The following is a 24,527-nucleotide window of genomic DNA, read 5'->3' as shown; positions in this document are numbered from 1 at the left end:
ACGTAGGAAAAATATATCTAAAAACAAAGATGATGTGACTTACCAAATGAAAGTGCTGGCAGGTCGACAAACACACAAACATACACACAAAATTCAAGCTTTCGCAACAAACTGTTGCCTCATCAGGAAAGAGGGAAGGAGAGGGAAAGACGAAAGGAAGTGGGTTTTAAGGGAGATGGTAAGGAGTCATTCCAATCCCGGGAGCGGAAAGACTTACCTTAGGGGGAAAAAAGGACGGGTATACACTCGCGCACACACACACGTATCCATCTACACATATATCGTTGTTACTGTTATAAATATATCACTACTACAACATTTTCCTTTCTGGAGGTAAGTACTGGTCAGCAGAGAAGAAATTTTCTTTGTTTATATTTGAGTTTTTACACTATAGGTGTTAAATTTTCCAAATTTTTTTTTTTTTTTTTTTTTTTTTTTTTTTTTTTTTTTTTTTTTTTTTTTTTTTTACAGTATAGCAATTAACATCAAGTTTTGCAGTTCTTACTTACAAAAGACACCATCTCCTCAAACACGCTCTACTATGGAACACACAAACTGTTTCTCATTAAAATGATAGTACAGTCTCCCATAACACCACTGACTTTATAATGAGAAACGACTGCAGATGATATGCTACACTAAACACCAGTTTCTACAGGCTGCTAGTTATCATGATGAAATCATATTCCAGTGCCTACTCTATACAAGACATGGTAATCAGAGAAGGGAAAGAAAATGCAATGAAGTCTCAAACGTAACAAATCAATAACATTTTTGTTTATTTTATAATTCAACATCTCAAGCATAAACATCCTTATATTAACATTCCCAAATTATAGAAGAGCCACAAACTATATATGGCTTACAACTACTGCACTTCCCAAGTACAAAATATACTATGTCATTTGAAAAGAAAACCTTTACCTTTATCATTTCAGTTTAAAGAGTGCAAAAAGCCCAGTGACGGCGTCAACTGACATCATCTTTCTGCAAACCCATTGTCCACAAGAGGAAAGAATCAGTTTTAATAGTAACAACTTCTTCACAGTATTTGTTTGATGTGCTTACACAACCTCCAAATTCCATGGGGGTATCATCTGCAACAGATATGACTGATGTAAAATGTGCAAGCAAGGTAAAGCAAACTCAAAATACTGACTACCACAAGCAGATTGGACAACTAAATGCAAAAATCTAGTACTTTTGAGATTTAACACAAAAAACGTGGATGATGTTCTGAAAGAGGAGAGGTAAAAAGAAATTCACTATTTTCTTTTTTCTGAAACTTCAAGTTGTCTCAACATAATGGAACTCTCAGATGGAAACTGGAAATACTCAGAACATTATTGACAATTATCTTTCCCATATGCAGAAACAGGGCACACTTTTACAATTTTGAAGACAGTTACAACTAGAAACAGTGTATTCCACAATAGTACTAAAATAATAGATGTATTATATCAGAAATTCTGCTACTATACAGAAAAAGTTTTTACAATAAATTGCAAAATGACACCACACTACAATAAGATGTGCATGTAATTCCACAGTCATCACAGCAAAAGGTTTGCAATGCTAAAACAGGCAACTCCATATTAATGATTACTGTGCAATTTACACTTAAGGCCTGGCACATAGTTCATCGAACCACCTTTAAGCTTATTTCTCTGTTCCCCTCTAACAGTAAATGGGAAAAATGAACACTTTAATCTTTCTGTGCGAGCTCCAATTTATCTTGTTTTGTTATGATGATCATTCCTCCCCACGTAGGTGGAGGTCAAAATATTTTCGCACTCCGAGGAGAAAGTTGATGATTGAAATTTCGTAAGATCTTATTGCAATGAAAAATGCCTTTGCTCTAATGACTGCAGTACCAATTCATGCATCATATCCGAGGCGCTCTTTCCCCTATTTTGCGATAGTACAAAATGAGCTGCCCTTCTTTGAACTTTTTTGATGTGCTCTGTCGATCCTACCTGACGCGAATCCCAAACCACACAGCAAGACTCCAGAAGAGAAATTAAAAGCTTAGTATACGCAGTCTCTTTAGTAGACCTGTTGCATTTTCTTAGTGTTCTGCTATAAATCGCAGACATTTGTTTGCTTCACCCACAACATTATTTATGTGGTCATACCAACTTATGTTATTTGCAATTTAACCCCTACGTATTTAATTTAATTACAGCTTTTAGATTTTTGTGATTTATTGTGTAACGGAAATTTAGCCAATTCATTTGGGTACTCATGTGGACAACTTCATGTTTTTCATTATTTTGAGTCAACTGCCACTTTTTTGCACCATACAGATATCTTGTTTTAATCATCTTGCAACTTTATCATCAGATGACTATAAGATGGTAAATAATAGCACCATCTGCAAATCTAAGATTGCTACTCAGATTGTCTCCTATATTGTTTATGTAGATCAAGAACACCAGAGAGCCTGTAACACTTCCTCAGGGAACACTAGATGTTACTTCTGTGTTACTCTATGACTTTCCATTAGTTACTAAGAACTGTGACCTTTCTGACAAGAAATCATGAACCCAGCCACATAACTGGGACAATACTCCATGCATTTTGACCAGAAGTCACGTGTGAGGTACAGTGTCAAAAGCCTTCGGGAAATCTGAAAGTATGGAATCGAATTGACATCTCCAGTCAATAGCACTCATTACTTTGTGACAATAAAGGGCTAGTTGTGCACCACAATAATATTTTCTGAATACATGTTGGCTGTTTATCAATAAATCTCTCTTAGAGATGTTGAAGGACAGTATATATTCCAAAATCCTATTGCAAATCAACAATAGATATGGGCCTGTAATTCTGTGGATTACTAGTATTTTCCTTTCTTGGGTATGGCTGTGATGTGAACAACTTGCTATGCTTTAGGTATGGATATTCCAATCAGTGATTGCATATGATTGCTAAATAAGGAGCTGTTCTATCAGCGTACTCAGAGGAACCTGAGTGGTATACAATTATGACCAGAGGTCTTGCCTTTATTAAGTGATTTAAGCTGCTTTGCTACACCAAAGATATCTACTTCTAACTTACTCATAGTGGCAGTTGTGTTTGGTTTGACTTCTGGAATACTTAGTTCGTTGTCTTTGGTGAAGGAATTTCGGAAAACCATATTTTCTTACTGTCTTAGTGACACTGTCATTAGTAACATCACCACTGTTACTGCACTATGCAGATACTGTGTCTTTCTGTTGGTGTACTTTACATATGACCAGAATCCTTTTGATTTTTTGCCAGATTTCTAGAAAGTTTCATTGTGGAAAGTATTGAAAGTATCTCGCATTGAAGTTTGTGCTACATTTCAAGATTCTGTAAAACTTCACCAATCTTGAGGATTTTGCTTTCTTTTAAATTTGGCATGCTTTATTTGTTGCCTCTGCAATAGTGTTCTGATCTGTTTAGTGTATCATGGTCAATCAGTACCATTCCTTTTTAATTTACTTGGTATATGCCTCAATAGCTGTCAATACTATTTCTTTGAAATTAAACCACTTCCGGTCTACACTTACATACTGAGACTGGAAGACCTCAGGCAAATTTTTATCCGTTTTGTTAAATGTATTTTCATTAATGTTTGGTGGGTTTGGATATTACGGTATTCAGTCTTGCTGCAACAATGTGTATTTGTCATGATGCTCCCTATTTGCTCAGGATTATTTGTTGCTAAGAGGTTAAGTACATTTTCGCAATTATTTACACTTCAAGTGACCTCGTGAGCTAACTGTTCAAAATAATTTTCTTATAATGCATTCAGGACAATTTTGGAAGACTTTTTGCTTCCCTCTGTCTTTACACACGTATTTTCTTCAACATATCGAGAGTAAATTGAAGTTGCCACCAACTACAACTGTATGAGTGAGCTACCTATTTGAAATGAGTTTTCTTTGAACTGCTCAGCGACTGTAAAGTCGGCGAGGTGGTCAGTGAAAGGAGCCAATTATTAATTTATTCCAGTTTTCAAGTATAGCTTATACCCATACTGACCGACAGGAACTATCTACTTCGATTTCACTACAAGGTAAACTACTACTGACAGCAATAAACACTCCACTACCAACTGTATTTCATATATCCTTTCTGAACATGGTTAGGTTTTTTGTAAAAATAACAGCTGGACTTATCTCCAGTTTCAGCCAGATTTCCAAACCTATAATTTGAGATTCTCTGCTTTCTATTAGCACTTTGAGCTCTGGTTCTTTTCAAACGTATAGTGAAAACATTTGTAATGCATCAGATTATTTGTTTTAGTAACAAAAATAAATTTCAAATGTTCCTTTCAGAGTTAAAACAGCACTGTTGGAGTACAATACTTTTCGGACACTGTGTGTGTCAAGACAGCATCTGAATAGAGACACGTTATTCTGCAATTATTACACTCAAGTATTGTGCACGAGCAGCGTGCAACTTTGCATGTGAGTGTGCAAGTATCTTAAATGAAATTTCTGACTGTAATAATCTTTATAACAATGATAGGACAGCATACTCAAGTCAGTATGTCATCACACCAAGATGGGTAAATGATTCCAGCACATGGCTTTGCCCTTGTGATAATTTCTGATGTGTCTTCAAAGTTTAGTCACAAAGATGGCCAACTGGTCATATGTTTGAAGTGCTGAAGCCTGATCATTTGTTCAGTGTTATTATACATAGATAAGCTAGAGTTCATTTTAAATCATTGTGGAAAGGCCTGTGTGTCAGCGCAAATTTTAATTGTTGGCAGTGCAAGACCAATTACTTATTGTTTTTATTTGTGTCACCTATTTTAAATTACAAAGGGCACGAGATAGATTTCTGGTGTTCTAGAAATGGCAAATACGCGCGAAGTTTCTCTTTGCAGTCAGTACTCTATTTGTGACGAGGATTATTGATTCACAATCAGGATTATATTTAACATGATTAACAAAAGTATCATTAGAGGCATGTAAGGGAAGACATCCACCCAATACTGCTGTCTTTGTGTTGTCATCCGAAACAACAGGTGCTACACACAACTGTAATTATCATTCCCACGATAGTGGGAACTGCTGATCAAAAGAGGTCAATGCACCTCTCAATTATATCTGATGATTCATCACAGTTCAGATCTGTTTATTTCTGGCTAACCAATACTACTCCTCAGGCCATTCCTAATTATAATGATAACTCTCAAATACTTACAGTGTGTAAGTACAAGAGCAAAAGAGCAGAGCTATCCTCTAGTGCCAGTTTGACGAGACAGTAAAATATCAGGGTTTGTGGCTTCGCGGTATCTTACAAATATAAGATGGCTGTTGGCATGCTGTCCACCCTGGTTAATGAATAGAGTGGCATCTATATACTCGAGTAACTGGCCACCGACATCCAACCAATACTATTCTGATAAATTTACATTTAGGTTTTGTTGATATAATAGCATTCATCCAGTTACAGTGATAGTCATTTGGTAGTAGTTAATACATTTTCAAATCCACCACCATATTTGCTAAGATACATGTAATACAGATGGGATCAGACAAATTCTTTAGAGAGTTCAGTACATGACCAGTCTGCGTCACAGACTTTTCTACAAACACTTAATATTTTTAAAGGTGTTAACATGTATTACTTTGAGGTTTCTTCAAGAACAGTAGCCATGAAAGCCTATTCTCAAACATATAACCTGGGCACTTCACCAACTCATTAAAATGAAGAATGATATGCTCAGAACCCACATTCCCATTCACTGAAATTGCAACAGACATTTTAAAAATATAATTTATCGCCTTTTTTCTTTACCAAATTCTCCAGTCTGAAGTATCAATTGTAATAGGGTAATTTGGATGCAAGGTGAGACAAGGAGCAGTAAATCAAATTCTTACACAATGATATCATCATTACACACTTCACAACCCTAATTATATTTTATCTAGCAATGCTGATGACCGTGACAGTTAAAATACTCCAGGGGGGGGGGGGGCATAATTATAATGCATAAAATTTGCAGGGAGTGGGTCTTCTGTTTGGTAACACAGAACAGCTGCTCTGCAAGGAAAAGTTTCAAAAAATTGGTGAACTTACATGGGAACCTCAGCTGCTGTATTTTACCTCTGCATATTATCATATGCTTTTATAGTGCCAAAGAACATCAAAGAACATGCCTCTTTGTAGGACAGCTCCCAGCAGAGCACTCTTCAGCAGGTTACGTGGGGTAGAAGAACAGAGACTCAACCAACACTGGAGGATGTTCCTAAGTTTCTGCGTACCAAAAAACCACATTGGGCAGTTGTTGACCATTTAGCTGACAGTTTTTCACACACAAATCTTGAGAAAAATATTAGGTCAATCTTCTGGAGTTTCCTGAGGGTCATCATAGATGCCTCCCATTGTGAGCAACTGGCCATATGTGGATGGAAAGAAGATTAAACATTTCTTTTGATTCCTTGCACAACTGCTCTCATAAAAGTGAGTTCCGATTCCATTGGTGACAGACGTATCACCAGAATCACTACTGAATGGGCAGACAATACTTAGCCTCAGTATTTCTGTTTCAATGCATGCAAATTTGTTTCACTGTAATGACACTCTTGACATGGAGGGAAAGATTTTACATGTGTACATAATGAGAAATATTCAGCAATTTTAACTACTGAAGTTATTTTCTCATTTGTGTGTGTGTGTGTGTGTGTGTGTGTGTGTGTGTGTGTGTGTGTGTGTGTGTGTGTTTTGCTAGCTATATTGTTGATGATGGTCACCACGAGTAAACTATAACAGATTATGCTCCCTTAATTTTTGGAAAAGCTTTACTCTACAATACCCTTCTTAATAGGACCAACTTCCCATGACTAAAAATTTTAGCTTTATTGAAGTATTTTTGCACTGGTGGGTACTTTGTGCATCTTCCTGACATATTTTATGGTTGTCACCAAATGGTACTGCATAAACACATTTTCACACGCTACATAGCAATTATTTCAGTCTTTTTTTTTAAGATGAACTAAAATAAGGGTTATAAAACTAAGTACACAGAGAGAAAGATAAGCGTTTTTGGAAATAATATCCTGCAGAAGATACTTGAGCCAGTTTGTGAGAGAGGAGAATGACGACAAAAGAAAAAGGAGCTAAGGGATATATATTTAATGAACTAGATGATGATGATGCAGAAGCCCAGACAAAGAGCCTGACGTGGGCTGGCTGCTTCTACAGAAGGGATGAGGGATCAAGATTGAAAGAAGTGTCAGAGAAGAAACCCAAATGATGATAACCTTTAGGCCTACCAAAAATAAGAAGGAGAGACCAGGTGGCCAACTGCCAGCAAACTTTCTGTGTTCAGGTACGTATCATCATCGTCATCGTCGTCGTCATCGTCGTCCTCGTCATCGTCGTCGTCGTCGTCATCGTCGTCGTCGTCATCGTCGTCGCCGTCATCGTCGTCGCCGTCATCGTCGTCGCCGTCATCGTCGTCGCCGTCATCGTCGTCGCCGTCATCGTCGTCGCCGTCATCGTCGTCGCCGTCATCGTCGTCGCCGTCATCGTCGTCGCCGTCATCGTCGTCGCCGTCATCGTCGTCGCCGTCATCGTCGTCGCCGTCATCGTCGTCGCCGTCATCGTCGTCGCCGTCATCGTCGTCGCCGTCATCGTCGTCGCCGTCATCGTCGTCGCCGTCATCGTCATCATCATCAAATGTACCTTTTGTTTTCTTTATTTTGTAATTAAAAACACAATCCAAAAAGCAAAAGTGTTTTGTTACCATTTTTTCTGTCTTATGTAACATCTTGTGATTGATGTTAATTCTGCCCACAACCCCACCCAACATCTGGCTAGGAGCACTGTCTCAAGGATTGCCTGCTAACAACTGCTGTGGCTCTACATGTTGAGGTTCGTACAATTCTTGTAATCCACGAAGTTAAAGATAACACCCCTGTTCCTTACCAAAAATGGTCTACAGTCATGCTGCACAGTGTCCATAGGAATGTGCCCAGAGCTTACGGCACACTTGGCTCAAACGTACTGTACTCTGCCACGATTTGTCAAATTAAATGATTGCTTCCTCACAGTAGCAGTGACTTTTTGTTTTGTTTGTAAGTTGCAATTTGTCTCTTAATATACACATGCTAATCATTTATTTACGGTACAAGAGACACATCAAAAATGGGTAATAAATCTTCACTGGTATAAAACAATATTAAGACTACAGTATTTTAACATCAATGTAACTTTTTTGTAAATTGGTGCAATCTGAAGAAAACAACCAGAGTTGTGGCAATACCACTCATGAAAAATTCATCACGTAATGCTCCTTGGCACCATGTCATCCATAAAAATCCGGAAACGAAGCCCATGAATGGCTGCAAATGGTCTCCAAGCAGCCGGACATAACCGTTTCAAGTCAATGACTGGCTCAGTTGGACCAGAGCACCCAAACCAATCAATGTAAACACTGTCCTCACCTTTATGGAGTCATCGCCAGTGTGCACACTGCTGAGCTGACAACTTGAGCTCATCGCTTCGTAGAATCTGCGCCACACTCTAATCCTACCATCAGCTCTTACCAATTGAAATCAGGACTCTTCTCACCAGGCTAATATTCCAGGTCCAACTGATATGGTCATACGCCCAGGAGAGGCGATACAGATGTCAGTTGTTAGCAAAGGCATTTGTGTCCATCGGCTGCCATAGTCCTTAAAACCAAATTTCGCTGCACTGTCCTAACGGACACGTTTGTTGTACGTCTCACTTTGATTTTTGTGGTTATTTTATGCAGCATTGCTTGTCTGTTAACACTGACAACTCAATGCAAATGCAACTGCTCTCTGTCGTTACAGTGAAGGTCACTGACAACTGCATTGTCTTTTTTTTTGTAATGGTTTTAGGGCGCAAAACTGCTACTGTCAGAAGCGCCGATTCTGTGGCTTAGGGAAGGGCAAAAAACCAAATGTTAAATCAGCAGTCATTTCCACAAATACCAACGTGCCCTGGGGTCCAGAGGAATGCCACAGAGACGCCCCACAAGTGGAGCAAGTAGAGGCTGTCCTGAATCTGGTGGACCAGAGGGTGGCTGGGATAAAGAGCTTGAAGGTCGAGAAGAGAGCTGAGCGAATCCGAGCATATAATATATTGCAGCCGCTTATGGCGACATGTATTGGACAGCCTGTAGAACAGTGTAAAGCTCTGCAGTAAAAACCAAACACTGGTCGAGAAGCCAAAATCTATTAAGTGTTGCCAACACTATAGGCACAACAAATGTGGTCTTTGAGACATCAGTGAAAATAAATGTGGCATCCTCCATTTGTGCGCACAGAGCAGCAAATGCCTGACGATAAACTATAGGGGAGTTGGGGGTGGTGGGGTACTATCCTTGGGAAGCTGACAAACGTCACGGAGAATGTAGGTCCACAGATTAAGCTAAGGTGGCGCCGTAGTCCCATTTGTAAAAGAATTTTAGGAAAGTGGGAGGAAAGAGAATGTGGCAGTTGACAGAAGCACATTCCGGGAGGGGGAAGGGCATGTGTCGGATGGGTAGGCATGGAAGACATGACTAGCATAACGACTCAGGACAGCTCTCCGATTGGACAGTGGAGGTTCAGCAGTCTCAGCATAAAGGCTCTCCATAGGGCTGGTGTCAGAAGTTCCAGACACTAAACGCAATCCACGGTGGTGGACTGAGTCGAGACGCTGAAGAATAGACGGCCGTGCAGGGGAGTAAACTACACTTCCATAGTCCAATTTCAAGCACACTAAGGTGTGATATTGGCGGAGGAGGACCACTGACTGCTCCCCAGGAGGTACCACTCAGAACACTGAGGGTGTTGAGGGATCGCGAGCCGAAAGATATTAAACGTGGGAAGAGCAGCACAGTTTTCTGTCAAAAAAAGTTTTGTGACATCTGAAGGGAAGGTCGACAGAGCCTAGGTGTAGGGACAGTGGAGAAAACTGTACGATGCCAAAAATTTACACAGAGGATCTTACTGGGAGAAAAGCGGAAGCCAGTTTTGAAGCTCCATGAGTGGAGGCGATCAAGACATCCTTGAATACGTCGTCCAAGAAGGCTGCTCCGTTGAGAGCCATCATAGACTGTAAAATCACCGACAAAGAGAGAGCCCGAGACATCAGGAAGGAGACAATCCACAACTGGATTTACGGCGATGGCAAACAGTACAACACTCAGCACCAGCACAGAGCCCTGGGGCACCCCATCTTCTTGGGAGAAAGTACGGCAGAGAGTAGTGTTCACACGCACCTTAAATGTGCGCTATGTCATAAATTCATGAAGAAAAACAGGTAGCTGACCTCTAAAGACCCAAGACAACAATGTGCGAAGGATGCCTGTCCTGCAACAGGTATCATATGATCTCTCTCCAGATCAAAAAAATATTGCTACCGTTTGGCGTTTCCTGAGAAAATTGTCCATGATATAAGTGGAGAGAGCAACAAGATGGTCAAACTGCCAGAATGATGCTTTCGGAAACTGCATTGGGCAGGTGTTGAAAGGTTTTGGGACTTCAGCTACCAGCCTAAACGAGAACAGGAATTACTATGGCTTCCCGCCATCTTCTGGGAAAGGTACTGTCGGTACAAATTCGATTATAAAGGCGGAGGAGGTAACGTAGACTACATTATGATAAATTTAGCAACATTTGGATGTTGATGCCACCTGGTCCTGAGGTGGAAAAGCGAGAGGAAGAGAGTGCATGCTGGAGTTCCTGCACAGAGAAAACAGTATTATAGCTTTCGCAATTTTGAAGGGAGAAAGCAGGACATTGCACTTCTGCTGCACATTTCTTCGTGAGAAAGTCTGGCGGGTAATTTGAAGAGTTCGAAACCTCAGCAAAATGTTGACCCAATGAGTTATAAATGGTGACTGGGTCCATTAAGGTATCATGCATGATGGTGAGCCCAGATATCAGGGAGAAACTAGACATGCCGGATAACCGTCCAATTCGACTCTGAACTACAGGTGAGGGAGTGAAGGTGTTAAAGGAGCTGGCAAAGAAGTCCCAGCTTGCCTTCTTGCAATCGCAGAAGGTGCGACGACATCGCGCACGTAATTGCTTATGCCGGATACAGCTGACCTATGTAGGGTGGTGGCAGAAAACGCAAAGAGCATGTCTCCACTTGCATATTGTGTTACAGCATGTCTCGTTCCACCAAGGAACTGGAGGGCACCAGGGGAAAGGGGAGGCATGAAGTATTGAACATTCTGCGGCTGTAAGAATAACTTTCGTAACACGAGTGACCTGATTGTCGATGCTAGGAAATTGACGGTCATCAAATATCACTACAGAGGAGAAAAGTGTCCCATTGGCTTGGGAAAACTTTCTAGCGACTTGTGCGCATAGATGGCAGTTGTGGCTGTAATCGAAGGACACAGGAAATAGTCACTCAAGTGCGTATCAGCAAGAGCGAACCATTCAAAGTGCTGAGCTAGAACAGTACCGACTGAAAGATCGAAATGAGAGAAGGTTGACGTGGAGAAAGACAAAAATGCATGTTCCCAGCATTGAGGCACACAATAGCCGCTTGGTAGAAAAGGTCAATCAATAGGGAGCCTCACGGACAAGGACGTGGAGATCCCCAAAGCAGGTGGTGGGCACTGAAGTCCCCAACCAGCAAATAGGGGGCACAGGAGCAGACCAAGGAGATTGAGGAGATCAGCTGTTGCAATTAGTGTGGGCGATGGATTGTATACAGTACAAAGAGAGAAGGTGTATCCAGAAAGGGAAAGATGTACAGCGACAGCTTGGAAGGAACTGTTTAAGGGGATTGGGTGATAATGGACAGTATCATGGAGAAGAATCATAAGTGGCCAGAGGTCCATCAACAGAGGGGGAGATCAAATCGAACTGATTGGAAATGAGGGAAGACAAAGCGATCATAGGGATGTAGCTTTGTTTCCTGAAGACAAGACAACCGGGAGTAGGATTCATCCCGATTGGAGTGAATTCCATGCATATTTCATTGGATAACTGACATAGGGCAGATAGAAAAAGGAAAAAAATCTCACCACAGTTGCCGTCAACCCAATGACCGCTGACACCTGATGGCATATGGTATGGAATGGCATTCTGCCAAAGGGTTGCTCAGGGGCAGCTCCTGTCGCCAGCAATTGGCTGGTTGATCGGCCACCAGCAATGCGTCTCGGTGACACTGAAGGTGGTCAAGAGCTTCTACCGCCGAGTGGCGCAGTAGATGAGACACGCTGTGGCGGAGGAGGAGAGGAACTATGTTTCTTTTGAGCCTTCTTGGAAGCAGTACATTGAGAGGAGGGATGAATTGATGGTTGGGATGTTCGGGGTACATTTAAAAAAAAAACTTCGAGTAGGCTCTTTTTTGGAAGTCCGGGCATCCAATTCCGGGGCCCATGATTTTTCAGGGGTGAGCCTTAGAGTGAGCAGATGATAGGGTGGGGTGGGGTGGGGTGGGGGGGTGGGGGGGATGTTGAATGGGCAATCTTTTGGGTGGCCGATGCGACTACCGCGGCGCTAAAGGTGAGATTGCAAGTCTGTGTGGCTATCTTCTTAGTAGGTCGAGGAGATGCAGGGACGGTGCCAAATTTAGCCACTGGGCTTTCTATTGGATAATAACTTATGAGCAGCAAATGTATACACCTTTACCTTCACTCTGATTTCCTGAATAATTCTTTCATCTTTGAAAACAGGGCAATCTCTTAGAGGATCGGGGACGGGGAGGGATGTGGGAAAGGAAAGTATGCAGTTCGAAAAGGGAACAGTTGCACTAGCTCAGGGTCCCATGCTCACCATGTGCATATTCACAAAAGAGATGGGGAACCCCTGGGGGCACTGCATTGTCTGTGACGAGACATAATGCTTGACACTGTGGATTGCAAAATATCAAATTCTCTAACGATTTCAGGATTGGAATGTCCCTTGTGAGTAGCTACAATTACTATTCCATGTTCGAAGTCTATTAATTCACATCATGCAACCATAATCACATCAGAAACCATGTCACATGAATAACCAGAGTACAAATGAAAGCTGCGCTAATGTACTGCCCTTTTATAACTTGGGTATGCAATACCACTGCCATCTGTATACGTGCATACAATTATTCCATGCCTTTTGTCACCTCAGTGTATTCTTTATTCCATTCCTAATAATAATATTTTTTCCTTCATTTTGTCTTGTTTTCCGATTGAGGCCTTTACAACTTACTTTCTTGTTTAACGTGAGTTTCATGAAGTATGATTATTCATGAAATTTTCTCAGTTACTGATGACAATACTATAATAATCCCTCTTGGAGATAAATTGCATGAACAGAGATTCAAAGAAACCACATGGAAACACAGAGATTAACAACTCTGAATGTATTGCCACACCACCTCTCAAAGCCCTTTGGTTCCCCTTTTCAGTAAGCATTTTGTTTTATCTGAAAAAAAAATATTTTAAAAGTTATTAGTAATTACTATATCTAGAATGTTGCCCAGTCTAACCAAGGCTTATTTCTAGATTTCTGTTATTTAGTTCTGAAGTCCTAATACTGCCGATTACAAAAATACCCACTTTACGACAGTTCAGTTTGCTAATTATTCAACACACAAATTAGCCAAACATGGGGCGGGGGGGGGGGGGGGGGGGGGGGGGGGGGAGGGGGGGGGTGAAATCCCTGCTGGAGTACATCTAGTATTAACATCTGATAAACAATTAAGATCTATTTGTCTACATGAAAGTCTGGCCTTGTCTAGCATCAACCGTATAATATGAGGGAGAGTCAAATGAAAACCTTAAATATTTTTTTTAATATTATTTATTGTGCAGAAGTGGTACAATGCTGTATCACTTTTCCAACATACTCATCCCAACACTCAATGCAGTCCTCCGGCACTTACATAGTGCATAAATTCCTTTAGAAAAAAATTCTTTTGGTAGTCCGCACAACCACTCATGCACTGCGTGGTGTACCTCTTCATCAGGACAGAACTTCTTTCCTCCCATTGCATTTTTGAGTGGTCCACACATATGGAAATCACTTGGGGGCAAGGTCTGGTGAGTATGGTGGATGAGGAAGACAAAAATGCAAGTATGTGGTTGTTGCAACTGTTGTAGGGACAATGTGGGGCCTTGCATTGTCATGTTGCAAAAGGACACCTCCTGACAGCAATCCACGTCGCTTTGATTTGATTGCAGGCTGCAGATGATTTTTTTAGGAGATCTGTGTATGATGCACTGGTGACAATGGTCCCTCTAGGCATGTAATGCTCCAAAATGATGATGCCTTTTTCATCCCATAAGAGAGTCATCATAACCTTCCCTGCTGATGGTTCTGTTCGAAACTTCTTTGGTTTTGGTGATGAGGAATGGCACCATTCCTTGCTCGCTCTCTTCGTTTCTGGTTGGTGGAAGTGAACCCAGGTTTCGTCCCCAGTAACGATTCTTGCAAGGAAGCCATCGCCTTCTCGTTCAAAGTGCCGAAGAAGTTCTTAAGAAGCATCAACACATCATTCTCTCATATCAGGAGTCAGCTGCTGTGGCACCCATCTTGCAGACGCTTTGTGAAACTGGAGCACATTATGCACAATGTGGTGTGCTGAACCATAACTAATCTGTAAGCATGTTGCAATGTCATTAAGTGTCACTTAGCAGTTTTCCTTCACTATGGCTTCAACTGCTGCAATGTTCTGTGGAGTCACAACCCGTTGTGCCTGACCTGGACGAGGAGCATCTACTGAAAGTCACACCATTTGCGAACTTCCTACTCCATATGTAAACTTGCTGCTGTGACAAACATGCATCACTGTACTGAACCTCCATTTGTCGATGAATTTCCATAGGTTTCACACCTTCACTACGTAAAAACTGACTAACAGAACACTGTTCTTCCCTGGTGCAAGTCACAAGTGGGACGGCCATTTTTATACTGATACTGCGATGGTATGTGTGCATCTGCACTATGCTGCCACGTACAGGCTATTCTGCACACTGTTTGTAGCATGCTTACAAACTTACAGGATAACGGCGCGAAATTTAGATTTGTCATTACAAATTTAAGGTTTTCATTTGACTTGCCCTTTTATCTTACAGTCACTGCAACAAGAAATTTTATTTTTATTTACATGTCAAGTTCCGTAGGACCAAACTGAGGAGTAAATCTCCAAGGTCATGGAACGTGTCAGTATGTGAAATTACAACATAAAAGTAATAACAGATAAAAATAAATGTTTATCAACCCAAAAAAGGCTGTCCATAAGCTTAAGTAAATGTACAATTAATTTGTGCTGTAACCAGTTTCTAGTTAATCTTTATAAAGTTACGCCTATATGAACTGTGTCAACAAATCTGCACTTGCTGTTCACACTGTTAACACCTCTGCTTTAAATATTTGTGTTACTTGCCCCCAAGAGCTATTAATATTCGACAATCTTTTTTTGAACTGTGGTTTATGGAGATCTCTTCTGTAGAAACACAGAATGCTGAATGTGTTATGGAACAGTTCACTAAGCCACTATTTAAGTTCGCTAACTGTGACTGCTAGCATGTTTTGTGTAAACCATGTATCCAGTTAAAAGGAGCTGTTCATTGCAACGTGTTTTGGATGTAATAAATGTGAAGAGATTTCATGATAGCTCAAAGGTACTGAGTCAATCACTGATCCAATCCCAACAGTTAGAGTTAAAGAGAATTTCAATGCTAGCAAGGGAATGTGGTTATCACACCACTAGATGATGATTTGGGTTGAGGGGGCACTCAACATCACGGCCATCAGCACCCTGACAAAAAGTCAACATGCAAATCTCACGGGTGGGGACGAAGGCTGTCCCCACATGCGGAGCAGTTTATAACGTATTAAAGTCTGCCACTCTTCCCCACCAGTTTAGGGATGAGGCCTGACCGTTCACAAAATTTCACTACTCTTAACACTGGGATCGGTATCTGTGAGGATGGTGGACACATCTCCAGCGAGACCAAGGGCTGCCCTAATATCAGTATACAGGACACACGTAGCCACAATATGCTGAACTGAAAGTGGCACGTCACAAACTTCACAGAATGGTGGATCCTCCCGCTGGAGGAGGAAGCTATGTGTGAAAGGGCTATGCCCAATGTGCAGTCTGGTAAGCAAAACCTCCTTCCAGCGGCGAGGCTAAAATGAAGTATGCCAAGCCTTTGTGGTCTATTTGAGCAACCACAGTTTGTTGTCTATCACCTGCAACCATTCAGTCTCCCACTGACGCACAATGCATCTGTCAGAAAATGAGATAACGGCATACAACAGGATAGGACATTGATGGACAGCACCATTCCAACATGCTCCCTTGCCAGCTTTGTCAGTCATGTCGTTACCCTGTATCCCAATGTGGCCAGGGACCCAGCAAAACATTAACTCCTTGCCACGGCTTTGGAGCCGTTGTAAGGAGTCATGGGTGAGCTGAATCAGCAGGTCTACTGTATACATCTGGTGAAGTGCTTGCAGCGTACTAAGAGAGTTGGAACAGACAAGAAAACTCATACGGTGATGTTTGTAAACCCTCTCCAGTGCCATCAGAATGACATAACTCCACATCATAATTTGTAAGTTGTTCTGGAAGACGTACTTTAAAAACCCTATCAGGAAAAACCACAGAACAACTGAGAGCATTCCCCTGCTGGGATCCATCTTTATAAATAACGATGAAACTATGGTACATACTTAAAATAGACAAAAACAAAGTTGTAAAAACGAAATCTGGAGTACAACTTTTCGTATACTGTTTCAAGCTTAAAATCACTTTGGGCCGCTGAAGACACCAAGGCGGCAGTGCGTTCCATTCCTGGGTGTGTATTTTCATGCCCGAGTGAGCCAGATCCTTGGGACAGTCTGTAGCACATATACCAAATGGCTGGGTCGCTTGGGGCCCGATTCCTGAACAGTCATTCGAAGGTGGGTTAGATCACTGAACTAAATGCCAATGACCGAGGTGACACTAAGATTTTCAGCGCCTGGGGAGGCAAAAGGATGCGTCGCCGAATCCAGAGTGGTAGTTCACCAGCCTCTGCATGCAGACTGACTGGGCTGGTCCAAAAGGCTCCATTCGATACCTGAATGCCCTCATGGTGGACAGCACCTAACATCTGGATGTACGAAGGTCGGGCTGATCTGTAGACCACGCTGCCATAGTCTAAGCGTGACCGAACAAATGCCCTATAAAACTACAGGAGATGGGACCTGTCAGCTCCCCACGTTTTTCCGCCAAGGCATTTCAAAATGTTTTACAACCAGAAGCCCTTTGTTCGTAGGTCTTTCAGGTGTGGGAGCCATGTTAGTTTCAAGTCAAATAATACACCCAAAAACTGCACATTGTCTTGAAAATGTAAAATATGGTCCCCCATTGTACGCTCTGATAAGCACGATTAAAACTGACACACATGGTCTTCTCAGGTGAGAACCGAAAACCAGTTGACTGGGTCCAATCAGCTGTAGCTGCCTCATCATATTAAGATCAGAGGAAAAGGAAAGATTGCACAGTCATTCACAAACAGAGAGCATTTGACAGGGCTCCTAACTACAGAGGAAATGCCATTGATAGCGATGGCAAACAATGTGACACTGCCCTGGGGCACACCATTCTCCTGAACATAACAATCAGACATGGCATCACCAATGCAATAATGAAAACACCGGTCCTTGAGAAACGAATGAATCATAAGCGGCAGGCATCCACGTAGTTCCCATTCATGAAGTTGGCAAAGGATGTTGTACCGCCAAGTCGTGTCATATGCTTTTTCGAGGTCAAAAAACATACATACTAAATGGTTTTGGCGTAAGGCGGACTCCTGCATAGCCGTCCCCAGTAGAATTAAGTTGTCAAAAGTGGAATGGTAGCACCTGAAACCACACTGGGAGCAGCTCAGGTGACCTTGGGACTCTAGCATCCAGACGAGGCGGCAGTTGACCATGCTTTCAAGAGTCTTACCTATACAACTGGTAAGGGCGACACTGATAACTGTTAGGGGCACTACGGTCCTTGCCTGGTTTCCAGAATGGAATTAATATTGGCTCCTTCCAAGTCGTGGGGTACTGTCCATCGAAACAGATCTGATTGAAATAAGTGAGGGCACAGGCGACAAAGCATGGTATAATGGATCTCATTAGGTCCTGGAGCAGTGTCTCTGGCTGCAAATAATGTTGATTCCAGTTCCCACATGGAGAATGGAAGGTTGTAGACTTCCTTAATACACGAGAAGAAATTGAGCTTCCTTATCTCTGCAATCTGATGCAATACCTGAACAGCAGGAGCTTGTCTGGATGACGTACTAACAGTAAAGAAGTGTGCATCTAAAACGTGAGTCATGTCTTCTGGTGTGTCCATTATTTGTCAAGGCCGTAAGGGGATGTGGATAATCCTGGCCTGAAACCCACTGTTTTGATTCCCAAGCATGCGCAGCAGAAGTGGATTCCCCTCTAGGAAGCCCTCTTACATTCTTTGAATACTCGCCTTGCATGTGCTCTCGCAGACCTGAAGGCATGAAGATTATCTGTAGTTCTGCAGAGCTGTCCATCTGGCCCTAATGGCCAATCGACAGTCGTCATTCCACCAAGGTACAAGCAGTTGTCTGAGGTGGTTAATAGACCTGGGGATGGACTCCTGTGGCAGCCCTTTGGATCTCACGACTAAAGACTGTTTTACCTAAACAGCCATTAACCACCTCAGCACACAGCACACCTTGAGGTTGAGGTTTTTTTTTTTTTATAGAGGTGTGTACTTTCCTCGCAGTCCAAGCGGTGAAGCCAAGACGCCCATTCTCTGAAACACACAAGATTCCACTGCTGCACTGCATGGTGGTCGCTGAAGTATGACCAGAGGTTATGGCGACAGAGGACTGGTGGCACTTACCAGTCCCCAGCTCAGGAAACCCAGGGTCGCCAAGCCTGTACGTAGCAAACTAATGATGAGTCCCTGAGGGGCACACCACTAGAAGCTTTTGCAACTGCATTTTTACGAGAGTAGTAACAGTTTCCTCTTACTTTACTATTACGGCTCAATGATACTTCCACACTACTGTGTCTAAGGTGTGGTGAGACCAACTTGTAAACAAATACAAAAAGCCAAAAGAACATATAATTACAACACTCCTTCAGGCCAGTTTGAAATAAATTTGAGAAAGAAGCCTCCAGCAGAATACTCATTCATTTTTCACAATACAACTCAGTAAATGATTCCAAGATTGTGTCCTGTAAAGGATTACCTACAAGGAAACTGTTACAGTTATCCAACAGCCCATAAATGTATCCCTATGTTATTACAAAGAACACAGGGTTCAAAATGACAAATTAGCATAAGAATCTAACTAAACTCACAATCAGAATAAGTATATATAACAGCTAAGTTTTCCAGACTGTGCAGTATTGAGCATTTTTATCCTAAACCGAAACAAAAAACACTCACTCAAGGAGTTTGAAGGAATGTTCATAATCTGTAACATCTGTACATCCTACAGGGACCAAAATTCAACCACACCAAATATCTCTCATACGACAGCTGAGCTAGAGTTGGTACACAGCCAGTAGTTTGAATTCTGATCTCAGAAAGTATCATGTCATACTATTTCAAACAAGCAAAAATCTGTTGGGACTTTAAACAAACAACTGTCTCATACAAAACTAAACACCTCATGTAGCATTCACTGTAGTGCAGCAGAACAATGATCATCAATAGAACATTCTTTGACAAACTAATTAAGAAACACATCAAACTTTCAAGGCTATATAGACAGTATCTTATGGTGTGGACTATATGAACCATGGCTGCTTTATTTTGTTTGCAGTCACTCCCTTTTGTCTTACAGAATTACTTTCAGATACAATATGGCTATTGTAAATAATGTATTTAATGAGAAAAAGCAACTAGCAACTGGGTGGGAGGAGGAGACTTAATTGTGAGATGCAGATAATTTCACATTTCTTTAAGGTCTTTTCAGTCACCTGAATTCTTTTACTTTTTAATGGCATTTTAGTCATATATTCAGTAGATAATCAAAATGTAGTTCTTACGACACCATATGTCTCTGAACTGACATATTACTTTACATAAAAAAAGGAGCAATTTTAGAGATTTTTCAGCATTTTCGTAGTTCCGTCCCTTTACACGAACAAACTTGTGACCATTCTTTGTATATATTTACTATTCCTTGTTTGTTCTGTATGGTAAGGGTTTATACACTACCAATATTATAAGGCGAGATGTGCAACTGTTTTGTATGGAGCCCTCTGTCAAGTGACTGCAATTTCTCAGTACCCCGCAGAGAATCAAAGACTGCAACTTGTTTTACCTATGACCGAGCTTATGTCATTGTTCAATATCATATCCCCACAAATTACTACACCCAAATATTTGTATGAGTTGCTGATTACAATTGTGATTCTCTGATATTGTAGCTGTATTCTATTATGTTTCTGCATTTTGTGAAATGCACAATTTATATTTATCAGCACATAAAGCAAGTTGCTCATCTTTGTACCACTTTGAAATCTTATCAAGATCTGACTGAATATGTATACAGCTTGCTTCAGACATTACTTCATAATAACTGCAGCATATATATAATCATCAACTTTGCCCCTTCAAAGTATTCCCCCTCAGATACAATACTCTTGTGCCAAGGTAATCCCACTTAGAAATAATGAACTTGTATCAGCACTTTTTCCAATCTTGCAAGCACTTCTGGAACTCACTTTTCGTTATGGTGGTCAGCTTCTCCAGCTATTCTATTTTTGTCTTATCAGTGGTGGCAAAATTGATGTTCTTTCATGATTCTCTTCAGCCTCAGGAACAGAAAGAAGTCACACGGGGGCCACGTCTGCTGAACACATTAGCCGAAGCAACAAAGGTTTTGTTTCTTGCAAAAAATCATGAACAAACACTGAGGTGCAAACAGGAGCATTATGTGATGCACTTTTCATGAGTGGTTTTGCCACAATTCTGGTTTTCTTCAGATTGCTTCACAAAAACAGCACATAACTTCTAGGTAGCATTACTTATTGTCTGTACAACCATTAGGCAGGAACTCTGTTTGTTTGTTTGTTTTGTTTAAGGCTCCAAAACTAACTAGGGTCATATGCGCTCATGTCAAAACTAGAACATGAAGACAAAGAGAAGTGTTAAAATGATCACACATTAACCTCAATTAATGGACGAGAAGACAGCTAAAAACAGGGATGTGGAGAAAGGTCTATAAAATACACCATAGAGAAATGGAGGTCCTGAACTAAAAAATAAGTGTCCTTCACCACATTGCCATGTAAGACATGGGAGGACCAAGGAAGTTTCTTATCGAGCATGAGCCCAGGAATTTTGTAGTTTCAATGAAGAGAAGAGCAACGGGCCCAAGATGTAAAGTTTGTCTAAGAAACCAACTGCGCTGCCAGAAATTCATACAAACAGTTTTGTTAGTGGAAAAGTGAAAGTCATTGTCGATGCTCCACGAGTGAAGACAATTGAGACGTCACTGAAGATGCTGCTCAAGGAGACGGTCCGTGGAGAAATGCAATAGATGGCAAAATTTTCAATGCAAAGGGAGCCAGTGATGTTCAGTAGGAGACCGGCCATTATAGCATTAATGTTGATAGCAGAGAGGACGACACTCGGGACGGATCCCTGAGGCACAGAATTTTCCTGGATAAAGATGTCCGATGAAGATGTCCGACAAGGCAGAACCCACACGAACCTCAAAAACTCAAGTCTTAAAAATTCCTGAAGTAAATGGGTCATGCTGCCACGGAAGCTGCACATGTAGAGAGTACCGAGAATACAAGTCCTCCAGCAGGTGTCACAGGCTTTCTCCAAATCAAAAAACAGGGCCAGTGTGGGATTTTTGCAGAAAGACACTCATGACATAGGTGGACAAAGTGATAAGATGGTCAACTGCAGAACGGCGCACTTGAAATCCACACTGTGCAGTGGTTAGTTAGTAAATTGTGAGACTCGAGCCACCATACCAGCCGGGCATGAATCATATGTTCCATCACCTTGAAAAAACACCTGGTGAGAGAAATGGGGAAGTAGCTAGAAGGAAGGAGTTTGTCCTTACCAGGCTTAGTTACGGATATGGCAGTGACTTCATGCCAGTGTCTGAGAAACATGTCCTCTGACCAGATGTGGTTGTACATATGAAGCAGCAAATGCTTGCCCACAAGAGAAAGGTGCTACAACATCTGAATGTGAACACCGTCTGGCCCTGGGGCAGAGTATTGGGATGAACTGAGAGCATGATCTAGCTCCCTCGTAGTAAAGGCAGTATTGTGGCACTCATGATTCTGAGAAGAGAAGGGTGTCGCACTAGCCTCTTCCACTCATTTCTGATGGAGGAAGGCAGTGGTAGGAGTTCAAAATCTCTGCAAAATGGTGTCCCAAGGTGTGGGAAATAGCAATAGGGCCCACTATGATATCGTCTGCTACTGTCAGGCCAGAAATTGGGGAATGGATCTTGGTTCCAGAGAGCCATCGCAGGTTGGCCCACACAACTGAAGTGGAACTGTTAAAAGAACTAGTGAATGAAATCCAGGTAGCTTTTTAGCTATCCTGAAGAATGCAACGACACTGTGCACGCAACTGATTAAAGTGAATGCAGTTTACCATCATAGGATGATGGTTAAAAATGGAGAATACATACCCGCAGGTGGATTGCGTCGCAGCATGCCTCAGTCCACCAAGGGACTGGAACACAGCGTGGTAAAGAGGAAGTGCGACGAATGGAACGTTGTACAGTAGTAAGGATAACGTTTGTAAGATATTCTATCTGGTCAACACAACTGGGGAAATTTTGTTCACTGAAGGTCACCACGGAGGATTAAAGCTTCCAGTCGGCCTTAGTAAGCCATTTGGATGCGCACATACGTTGGGCAGGAGTCAGCAAACTGATAGGACACAGGAATGGTTGCTTGAGTATGTGTCGGAGAGGGCGGACTACTCAAGATGATGGACAAGCTGGGCCATGCAGAAGGATAGGTCCAAATGTGAATAGGCATGTGTGGAGTCTGAAAGGAATGTGGGTGCTCCTAGGTTAAGGCAGAGGAGATTAAGTTTATTGAGAAGGTCAGCCAAGAGGGCACCTCTCTGATAGCTTCTGGGACAACCCCATAGGGGGATGGTGAGCATTAAAGTCATCAAGCAGCAGAAAGGGGTGAAGTAGTTGCCCAATAAGGCAGGAACTTGTGAAGCACTATCCTACTGTAATCAAGAAAACAGTGAGAAGAACCTTCAAATATAATTGAACTTTTTGAATTTTTTCAGTTTTGGCTCTATGGGCAGTTTCCACAGAGACGACTGGTCCTTTGTTTCACCAACATTACTGTCATGTTTCTTTTTAAGTTATTTCTTTTATTGGCGACATCCATGACAGCATATGTCATCCTTCTTGTCAAGCAGCCAAATCACAATTTTCATTAGATACTGAACGTGACTGCATTTTTTTTAAAAGGTTGGTGGACTGGGAGCAAGAGCGGACCAAACAACATGGTTATCAGTCCCTCGATCCACGACTGGTGTATCCAAAGGTAGAGACATCGATCAAGAACATTTTCTTATATAGTTGGGCGATTCATAAAAGTAAATGTCAGAAGGCTAAAAACATAATGGACATCTTTTGTACCATCTATAATAAAGCAAGATGAGAGTTAGGGAAGTCAGCAGGTGGATGTCCCCGGAGATCTGCACATGACAGGAAATGTCCCACCCACAGCTGTTAAACCCCTGATCCACTACAGTCAGGGGCACCCACTATTCAGCAAAGTGCCACATTCACTGATTAGAAAATTGGGTGTGATAAAGGATGCAACCCAAATAGAAAAGCAATCACAACAATTGAGTAGAAGTGGGCTGAAAGAGTAGCCTTGTCAAAGATCCTCAGACCTGGCATACAGCGCAAGACGCACCATGCCCAACTACCCTGCCCCTGGGCTAGAGATAGATTAAAACCTTTTACCTCAGAATACAAACCACTCTCTCGGAGAAAACAGACCCGGTTTAACTGCCAGCGAATTGTCTGTCATTATTAAAGGCAATGAGTCTAAGTCCTACTAAGCACAGAGGGTCAAAAGGAGGGGGCATTCCACAAGCACATGAGCTACTGTTTGTACGTTCCACAACCACAAAGTGGGGGGAGGGGGGGGGGGCACTCTACAAAAAATGAAACTATGGGTTAACCTGGTATGACCAATGCAGAGGCAACATAGGAATGTGGATTACTTCTTGGAGAAGTGGAAGGAAGAGCACCACACTGCAGCAGTCTCCTTGTGTGTGTGTGTGTGTGTGTGTGTGTGTGTGTGTGTGTGTGTGTGTGTGTGTGCAGACTATCAGATGGGGCAGCAGCCCATGAGATGCTGCTCCATTTCTGAGCGACAAGGGATCTCATGTGCACCTGCAAATATGCACACCATTGGCAAAGTGAACAGGGAGTGTGTAAGTGCTCCTCTAGCCAAACAGTCTGCCAGTTCATGCCTTAAAATACTCACATAACTCAGGACCCAGAAAAAGACAACTGAGCTTGTCAACTAACTCAAAACAACCTGTCGGATAAAAATTGGCAAATAAAAATTGGTAGGGGGCCT

The 24,527-nt window shown here is 41.9% G+C and overlaps 1 protein-coding gene across 1 annotated transcript in view; it reads right to left on the bottom strand.

The window, feature by feature from the left end:
- Nucleotides 1-755: 755 nt before the first annotated feature.
- Nucleotides 756-24,527, bottom strand: part of LOC124596459 (thiamin pyrophosphokinase 1) — a 46,940-nt gene continuing 23,168 nt past the window's right edge. Inside the window, exon 4 of the mRNA XM_047135593.1 lies at nt 756-1,097. Within this exon, the coding sequence (XP_046991549.1) occupies nt 970-1,097 (128 nt within the window). The 3' untranslated portion in view covers nt 756-969. The remainder of the gene's footprint in view (nt 1,098-24,527) is intronic.

The sequence above is a fragment of the Schistocerca americana genome, chromosome 2, assembly GCF_021461395.2.
Source record: "Schistocerca americana isolate TAMUIC-IGC-003095 chromosome 2, iqSchAmer2.1, whole genome shotgun sequence".
Lineage (NCBI taxonomy): Eukaryota > Metazoa > Arthropoda > Insecta > Orthoptera > Acrididae > Schistocerca > Schistocerca americana.
The sequence above is the reverse complement of the archived record's forward strand: the minus strand, read 5'-3'. Positions and strand labels throughout refer to the sequence as shown.